This window comes from Zingiber officinale, chromosome 1A (genome assembly GCF_018446385.1).
Source record: "Zingiber officinale cultivar Zhangliang chromosome 1A, Zo_v1.1, whole genome shotgun sequence".
In the NCBI taxonomy this organism is placed as follows: domain Eukaryota; kingdom Viridiplantae; phylum Streptophyta; class Magnoliopsida; order Zingiberales; family Zingiberaceae; genus Zingiber; species Zingiber officinale.
Window position 1 is genome coordinate 176,771,664 of NC_055987.1, and position 9,547 is coordinate 176,781,210.

Here is a 9,547-nt window from a genome sequence, read left to right on the forward strand (position 1 = left end):
AATGTAATTTTACGACTGCCTGCTGCCGCCGGTCTCTCTTATTATCATTGTTTGTTTTTTTTTTAATTTTAAACACGATCATGGTCATTTATTCACATTATATTTTTATAACTCTAAAAAAATGAAATAATAAAACGAGACGGGAACAATCTTTGAAGAGTTGAACTACAGATGAAATGGCATCCACGTCTCCATATTAGTTCGTCGCCATCACGTTCACTTTCTTCTTCCCCTCTCTCCCTATAAAATGGCAAATCGATTAGAGTTGAAAACATATGCCGAGAGCACTAACGATGGGGAAATGCAATTGGGTGGCGGTGGCGGCGGCGGCAGCTGCAGTAGTCATCTTGGCGGTGGCAGGGAGGGTTGAAGGCCGGAGTGACTACGGGAAGGAGGTGACGGCGGCGCACATCTCCGGCAAGGTATTGTGCCAGGACTGCAACCAAGGATGGGCGGAGTGGATCGACGGCAAACCCATCAAAGGTACGTACGATTCTTTGCTACCAAAATAAGGCACAATCAATTGGGTACGTAATTTATACACCACCAGGCGCGAAGGTGGCGGTGACTTGCATGGACTGCCGCGGGCGGGTGGTTTACCACGGTAGCGACTTCACCGACGAGAAGGGGGAGTTCGAGCTGAAGGTGGTCCGGCAGCGGGCGTACGGGAAGGCTATCGAGGTGGAGGACTGCACGGTGCGACTGGAGGACTCCTCGCCGGACTCCACTTGTAACGTCAGGACGGACTTCGGCGGCGGCCGTTCCGGCGTGCGCCCGCACGACCCTTCCGCCTTCCAGAGCGGCCTCGTCAAGTACACTGTTGGGCCCTTCTACTTCACCCCTCCGGACTGCGATTATCCTGACGCCTCCAATCCTCTTGGCGACGGCGACGATGACTGATCGCAAATTATGCAACAATTAATCATATGTTTTGGGATGTCAATTTGGTTGCAAATAATTATGTGAAGTAATTTTGTGGTATTATGCCATGATGCGATATAATTTGGCAAAAGTTAAAAGGCACATTTTCATATTTTAATTATGGAAAAGGTATTTCGTTTTATTTTATATTTATTTTTAATGTAAAGCAACCTGAGATATACTTATAAGTATACCTGCCCTGTTCCCCGTCTAAAGGCTGGCGCATAAGAGGTAAGTGCCTCTCGTGTTGCCCTGAAATGGGTTGGTAGGGGCTCAGGATATAATGATAAATTGTGATTCCCACTAACTGGTGGTTACGGTGAACTTGAACTGGAAGCGTTTCATTCGATTGTTTTGATTCTATATTAATCTTGTTCGATATTTGATTCTTGTTCGATATTCGACGTGCGCATGTTATACTTACATACGAGTCAACATGATTCAATACAATCCAGGCTTTGAATTTGCACCTCTCCTACACATTAACGTGTGAGAGAGTCTTTTCTCGTACATTTATTCACATCATCAATACATATGAATCAATATAAATCAATCAACATATCATAAAACTATTAATATGAGATCTCATTCATAATAAAATTTTTTTACTCTTTCACTTCTTCTCCGTTCACATCATGTATCAAAAGAATGATGACAAAATTAAATGGAACATGGTTGTAGAGGAAATCTCATCGTCTTAGCGTTAATTGTGAAATTCAAAAATCCTATAAAGATGCAACAGATAGATCGGTGTTAGGGTGACAATTTCATATTTTCCAAGGCATAGAAATTTATCAGAATATCTAATTCTATAAGGACTAGACCATATATATATAATGATGGATCTAATTTTGTTATCAGCACATTATTAATAACAATACGAGTTAATGAGTTTCTGGACATGTAAAATCATATTTGATAATTTAATTTGTCTCACAAATATTTATGATTCAATTCTCAATTATAATATATTTATAATTTTTTTTTCAAATAAAATTTATAATTAAGAGATACTAGATTTTTAGATCGTTCACCATAAATACTGTCTAATTTATTAAGAGACCGATGAATATTTTTCATGAAATTAAATTGATCATCCCGACTCAATCTTACCGGCTTGATTATTATTTTATTTTTTCCCCCAATAGGTGAGATGTTAACTAATGAAGAGAAAGGCCAGGATGTGTGCCGAGAGAAAGAATTGAAAAGGATATTTGAGAGAGATGGGAGCAAGAATTTTTTTAGGGCCATTTTGGAAAAATAACATCCTTTACATAAATTAAATATAAAATAAAACGAAACACCTTTGTCATAGTTAAAATATCAAAATGTGCCTTTTAACTTTTGCCAAATTATATCGCATCGTTGCAGATTGCGTAATATCTCAAAACCAAAATTACTTCACTTAATTATTTGCAACCCAAAATGACATCCCAAAACATAACGTTGCTTATTCAGCGATTTCGCCGTCGCCAAGGGACTGGAGGCGTGAGGGTAATAGCAGTCCGGAGAGGTGAAGTAGAAGGGCCCAACCTGGTACTTGACGAGGCCGCTCTGGAGGGCGGAGGGGTGGTGGTGCGGATCACATATCCGTTTAGTATCTCTCCCTTTTCTTTTTCTTTACTTTTTGGTCGTTTGTCGCACCACACCAGTCATGAGCACTCTCCGATACTCAACTCCGCCTTTGCCCGACTTCGAAAGCCGTTCGAGAACACCTTGGATCTCAAATCTGGTGACTTCTGCACATCGGACCTTAAATCTGGTGACTTCTGCTGTGGATTTGATTTTCTTTGTTGGGCTTCGTTTGACACGAATTTCTCCGGATTTAGTTTCTTGCCTTCCGTTTCTTTGTTTAGGGGATGATGCGAAGTCATCATCGTCGAGGAAACATCGCCATGAATGTGAGTGGAACCCTTCTTTTCTTCTGTCAATTTTGTCCTACTTAGTTTTTTCGAGACAACTGTTGAGCATCTCCCACTAGTTGTTGAGTTTCAGTATGTTTCATTTCGTTGAGACTTTTCGCTTATTTGTGTTTTGGTTGGTGATCGGGGGACTGAGTAGTCGGGATTTGATTTAGGAGTGTGAGTTGGTATTGAGGGTATTATTGATAGAACTCTCGGACAAATCTAATGTTGGTTAATTTGATGATGGGTGATGAGGGAATAAACAATGCTAAGTTTTCTTTTGTCTGTCTTTTTCTTTTCATTCATACATTGTTCGCTAATTACGTCTTGTTATCCTATATCATTGCTTTCCTTCTATTACAATCCGTAAGAAAATCTTTGATGCGTTCTTTAGCGCATGGACTGTGAAATCTTTTGTTAATGAAAAACATTTCGCAAGGATAGATTTAATTTGTATGTTAAAAAAAATCTTTCCCTTTAAAATGAGGAAGTCATTTCCTAAGGCTGAACTGAATCAAATTTTAAATCATTTGGCATTAAGAGTCCGATCGATGCACCTTTGTTCAACCTGTTCCTCTCAGTTTTCATGGTAGTGTTGTTTTAGAATGGTGCTGATTGCACTCCTTAATTCCATCATTTTCCAGTTCACTCATGACTCTGGTTCAAATATGGATAATGCTGATGCTGAAAAGTCTGACATATATAGCAATGACATGTCAAAAGCAATGGGTTCCGGTAATCTTTTCAACTTTGTTATGTTGGATAATGATCTATTTTCAATTTATTTTAGGTGAATATTTGTTCTAGTTTACTATTTAAAGGGTTTCTCTTGTGCAAATGTGTTCAGTGATGACCTATAGGCATGAGCTTGGAATGAACTATAATTTCATATACCCTAGCATGATAATTGGTTCTTGTCTACAGGTTCTCTTCTGGTTCGTATCTTGAATAAATAATAATATTTATTTGATCTTTGATCGAAGTTTGTTTCAATTCAGACTCCACAAGACGTCGATAAACTTCGCAAAATTGGAGTGAGAACTATCTTCTGCTTGCAGCAAAACCCAGATCTTGAGTATCCTGATTGTTCTTTATTAGTGGTGATGGTTTTTTTTCTCAAAATTAACCTATACATGATTTTAATGGACTAGTTTTACTTGTGAGGGAGTGCATTTAGGAAATTCTTGAAAAATGGGTGTTTCTTGAAATTGCAATGAGCGATTGCAGCTCCTCATATGTATCTTAAAATCTTTGATAGAAGAAAAGTTGAAGCATGCTTCCATCTTGCATGTTCTATAAAGTGGAGTTTACTTGTGATCGTTGAACAAGGCAATTTGAATTCAACATGGAAACATCTAGTGTTATGAATCCCTTATTAATCCACCTGTCACGGTGAGAAGGTAAAACTGAATATACACATCTTATGAAGAAGACCTGATTTATTATTACAGTTTCATTTCTTGGACTCAGTAATAGTGATTGAAATTTTTTTATTAAGGTCATTCATATACTTTCCTTTAATGCTGTCAGAAAGATTTGCCTATATGGCTTGTTTCTTTCATTCATATACACAGATATTTTGGGGTGGATATTAGTGCCATCCGTGAATATGCCTTCAAATGTGGTGATATTGAGCATATTCGGGCTGAAATTAGGTGAGTTAGGAAATTGTTATGGATGAATTCATAGATCAAACTTATATGATGTATATCATCAACAATATATTGCTTAAATTAACAACCATATTGTAAATCTGTCATTTATCACCTGCATAAGGACTATTGTTTTTTGCACAACAGGTTCCTACTTTTCATTCCTGGATTTTGATTAGTACTAAAACTAAGTAATAACCAAGAAGTATTCATAGTTGGAAATTTGTATAAATTATTCCCGTATATTATTCTATTATTGGTGATGTTGTAGGGATTTTGATGCATTTGACCTGAGGATCAGACTTCCTGCAGTTGTTAGCAAATTATACAAGGCTATTAAGCGCAACCGTGGAGTAACTTATGTTCATTGTACAGCTGGGCTTGGAAGAGCACCTTCTGTCATGGTAGTAGACTAATCTGTGCACATCTCATCTTATCATTCATACTTTGTTTTTCATAAGCATAAGTTAGCTCATATACCAGTGAGCTCTACAAAAAAACTATACCAGTATCCCTTGCACCATTGTTTTTTATTTCATTGGCCATTGTTTTTCTTTGTTCTTTCTACCTCTATCCTTCCAATCTAATATATTAAATTTTTCTAGCTATAAAATTTATTAGTATTCTCACAACACGGCAATACCATCTCAATCTATGTGACAAATGTGGCTTGATCATAATGAAGATGATGGTGAGAATATTGTAAACAGCACTACTGGATCAGTTGTGCTTTCTGTCATTGAAGCATTCACACTGCCATAGCTTCCTACTTGAAGGGTCTCACATTTTGTCTAACTTACAATACATCTTTATGGTTATTAAAACATATGATAATATTTGGTGTACATTTTCTCATAAATATGTTATTGGAAATTGGAGAAATTGGGTTAAGAAATTTTATTGTTTGTACCTTGGTAGGTATGTGAGTTTATTATGATTATCAAATAAGGAACTTCTGAGCTACTATTAGTCTTTACATATGAATTGTACCCTATTGTATGTTTGAGAATTTTTCCCTTTAGGAAGTGTGTAGCTATACAATATTCTTTTTATTAATAATTGAAAGCTTAACTCTTAAAAGCTAACCTTTAATTGCAGCTTTTGTTATTAAAATAGATTTATGTCATGTGTAAATTCGTTGTAATTTTTCTTTATGTTTATTAATCTGTAGTTGGCATATATGTTTTGGATTGAGGGCTATAAGCTAAATGAAGGTCACCAACTACTGCAGGTACTATAATAATATTCAGCATGTTATTTTGTCAAGCTTGAGCTGGTGCCTTGATATAATATAACAATCTTTTTGTTATGCTTAAAACTTAAAAATAAGATCATTTGTGCTTAAATACGAATGTAAACAAAAGTGATGAAACCTTGACAAGAACCCAGCTTCGCATCAATTAGAAACATAACAAAGTTTAGGCACTCTGTTGCAATTTTGGAAACATTTATGAAAATATTTGACTCTTTCTAAACAAGACCGCAGCATTGTTTCACTTGGTCTTCTTTTTCTTTAATTTTTTATCTCAGAGTCGGCGAGTATGCTTCCCAAAGTTGGATGCAATAAAAAGTGCAACAATTGATATGGTTAGTGGAATCTCTTTCTAAAACCAGTTAGCTTAATTCATTTTATCTATTCTATGAAGAGCTTAATGACTTTTGTTTCCTATATAATTGAGTGCTCAGGTGTTTTATCATCAGATGCATATGTTGTCGTAATTGATTATTTTTGTTTCATATTAACAAATCCCTTTTCTTAAACATGAAGATTTACTACTTGTTAATACTCGGTAAATTAAATTAGACCATAGATTATGCTTTAACTCTCTTATTCTTATAGTTGTCATTTAAACAAACATGCATTGTGTTTGCAGCTTACAGGACTATCTAAGAGCTCTGTCACTCTTATGTGGAAAGGTGGTGGATGTTCCTCAGTAGAGATTTCTGGACTTGATGTTGGATGGGGGCAGGTGTGTTATTTACTATGATTTTAATAAAATAATTTGCAACTATAATCTTGACTTCTGTTGATTTGCATTTGAAATGATAAATTATATATAGTCACCACGTAATTAAAGTTTGCAGCATATCTACTTTTAGAGTCATGTAGCAGTTAATAGTTGTTCACCATTTTGCTGTCTTTTGTCCTTTCTTAATTAAAATAATATTTTTGCAGAACTTATTCGCAGGTATGTTTGAGTAGCAATACATAAAGCTTACTCATTTTCTTTACCATTTTTCCTTTCCAACATTTCCTCTAGTTTTCAATCAATTAAAACTTTTTTCCCTACATGCTGACCCTAGCTCTCGATGCTGCAATATTTGAACAAATTGGATATGATGATTTCCATACTTCAAATTAAGTATAACAATTTCCATGCTACACTATTTAAAAAATGTTATTGACTAGGCCTGAATGTGCAAGCGACTGAGGAAACTATAGTCTAACATAATTACTAGTGATGGAATTCCTTTGAAATTCAAAAGAATATGTTCTTATATATATATATATATATATATATATCATTTAAAAATTCCTTTTAAAATTATGTATCATTAAAAGATTTATTTGACTAATGAATCATGTATTCTTACTTTTTCAGAAAATTCCTCTGACGTTCAACGAGGAACAAGGGGTGTGGATTCTTGAGAAGGAATTAAATGTGAGTATTCTTAGTTCCTCTAGTTGAACTTATTAAAATTTCCTTAATGAGAACCTTTTTAATAGTATGTTTTTCTTCAGTTATGCCTTCATGTTGGGCTTCTTGATTGCTTTCTAGTTGAAATTGTAAAAATTTTTATTTTGATATATTGAATTGGTTTCTTGGTTGAGCCAAACTGAGTAGAACGTGTGGTAGTTTATATAATTAGAACCATCTTCTGAGCAACATATGTTGATTTGAATTTTTGATAGGAGGGACACTACGAGTACAAGTATATAATTGATGGTCAATGGATGTGCAATGAAAATGAGTTGATGACTTTTCCAAATAGTGACGGTCATGTAAACAACTATGTTGAAGTAAGATATTCCATTCTGAATTCTTCCATGGTCTCTGCATTCAAAAATTAATTGATTGGATGGTGTTCTCTCTTTGGACTGCAGATTGTCAAAAGGGACATGAGTACTGAGGCAATGGATCTAAGCAACCGTTTAGAAAACAAAGACCCTGACCTTAAAAAGGAGGAAAGACAGATGATCAGAGACTTATTTGAATCCTTTAATGACTAGCCACCAATTCAGTCTTCTTTTTCTGGATAAGAATTTTACTTTCCCTTCAGGTGTCACCAATGCAAATTTGCCAATATACCAGGCACAGTCAGATTCACTACTGTGCATTTGAGTATCAGTGGCACCAAGATGCATTGACATAAACATTTGTATAGGTTTGAAGACATCTCAATTTTGCAGACTTTTTCTCAATAGAAGCACAATAAATTGTTTCACTTGATCTGGTTGTTGGTCCATTCATGCCAATCATCTATTTGCTTTCTTCATTGCCATTTATCTCCGTTGGCAATGAATTATTTTCATTGCTGAATGTTAACACAATAAATTCTTCCAGTGGCATTTGTCTAATTGAAGTGAAAAATGTATTGAGTGGCGAAACAATCCTCGAGCAAAGTATTCAGATTTAAACATCACGTTCTAAAAATGTTATCCAAACTAAAGCGATCCTAATGCATCAGATAATCCACTGTTGAGGCAAACAAAAACAAACAGCGCATACAAATGTGTAAGTATAACAAACTATGTCATGGATAGGTGCGGAATCTTGTGTGGAACCAAACTTCTCGAGTTAAGTAGCTAGAATTCTAAGAGGATGATCGGTGGTCAAGCAAAGGATTGGAGTGGATAGGCATTGTGGCATGGGGATCAAATATAAACATCTGCAAAAAGATGGATGAAATTCTGCTTGGCGAGGGAGATTATCTACAAAAGCTAAATTCTACTTGCACTAACTACTATGTGCATTAAACATGAAGATTCGCCTCTCTTAAGCATTTACAATATACAAACACAAAATCAATATTAACTACATTGACCGATAAATTAGGATTGTTACATTCTAAAGAGTGGCGAGTCATGGTACTCGTACTCAATGGCTGACACCCTCAGAGATTGTTTAATTAACATAAGAGTGACATGACAAACATATGCTGTTAAGGAGATATTCTCTTTCTACACTCTAATCTTTGTATGAAAGTTCTACCTGTGAACCTCATCAAAATTTAAGATAGGATTAGGCAATATTTCATACAAAAACCAACAAGTTGGGAGAATCAACATCTAATTAGGATGAGAAAAAGAAAGATCAAGATTCATCATTATCAAATTAAAGGCAAAGTACACTAAGATATCCGATGAAAATAATTTTATGACAGCCTGCCGGTCTCTCTTATTATCATTGTTTTATTATTATTATTATTTTTTAATTGATTAGAGTTGAAAACATACACTATAAAAAAATATAGCGTTAGAGATGAACTTTTCCGTTGCTAGACGAGCTTAGCGACGAATAGAGACGGATAAATGCGTAGATATGGGTTTTGTCGCTGCCTTTATTTAGAGACGAAATTTTAACTTCTGTCACTAATTAGCTACGAAACATATATTCCATCTCTAATTTATATTATAATTATTGCTATATATGTAAACGGTGTTAGTTGGCATTGGCGACAGAATATTAAAATTCTGTCGCTAACTAGAGATGAATTTTTGATAGTTAGTTGCAAAATATGATGATTCAAGATATTCTCGAGTCAAGATTAGCGACGGAATATTAAAATTCCGTCTCTAGTTATCGACGGATCATTAAAAAACTATCGTTGATTAGAGACGGAATATTAAAATTCCGTCTCTAATTAGCGACGGAATATTTAAAATTCCGTCTCTAATAAGAGACAATTTTAATATTCCGTCTCTAATTAGCGACGATTTTTTAATATCCGTTGATAACTAGAGATGACTTTTTAATATTTGGTCGCAATATATGGCGATTCCAGATATTCTGGTGTCAAGATTAGCGATGAAATATTTAACTTCCGTCGCTACTTAGAGATGGAAAT

At 35.1% G+C, this 9,547-nt stretch overlaps 2 protein-coding genes across 3 annotated transcripts; both read left to right on the plus strand.

Annotated features, from left to right (window-relative positions):
* The first annotated feature begins 293 nt into the window (after nucleotides 1–293).
* On the plus strand, nucleotides 294–900 carry LOC122007251 (pistil-specific extensin-like protein). Its single transcript, XM_042563082.1, has 2 exons — nucleotides 294–483; nucleotides 551–900. The coding sequence occupies exons 1-2, from the start codon at nucleotides 294–296 to the stop codon at nucleotides 898–900; spliced, it is 540 nt and encodes a 179-aa protein (XP_042419016.1).
* A 1,425-nt stretch (nucleotides 901–2,325) lies between these two features.
* Nucleotides 2,326–7,924, plus strand: LOC122038497 (phosphoglucan phosphatase DSP4, amyloplastic-like). Of its 2 annotated transcripts, XM_042598270.1 has the most exons (13): nucleotides 2,327–2,683; nucleotides 2,778–2,822; nucleotides 3,470–3,560; nucleotides 3,673–3,749; nucleotides 3,824–3,900; nucleotides 4,400–4,480; nucleotides 4,749–4,881; nucleotides 5,649–5,708; nucleotides 6,008–6,064; nucleotides 6,352–6,447; nucleotides 7,081–7,140; nucleotides 7,392–7,499; nucleotides 7,584–7,924. In XM_042598270.1, the coding sequence occupies exons 1-13, from the start codon at nucleotides 2,576–2,578 to the stop codon at nucleotides 7,707–7,709; spliced, it is 1,119 nt and encodes a 372-aa protein (XP_042454204.1). In that variant the 5' UTR covers nucleotides 2,327–2,575; the 3' UTR covers nucleotides 7,710–7,924. The 2 variants fall into 2 exon arrangements, with proteins under 2 accessions (XP_042454205.1, XP_042454204.1); XM_042598271.1 differs by lacking the exon at nucleotides 6,008–6,064 and having other exon boundaries at nucleotides 2,326–2,683.
* Nucleotides 7,925–9,547: the final 1,623 nt, after the last annotated feature.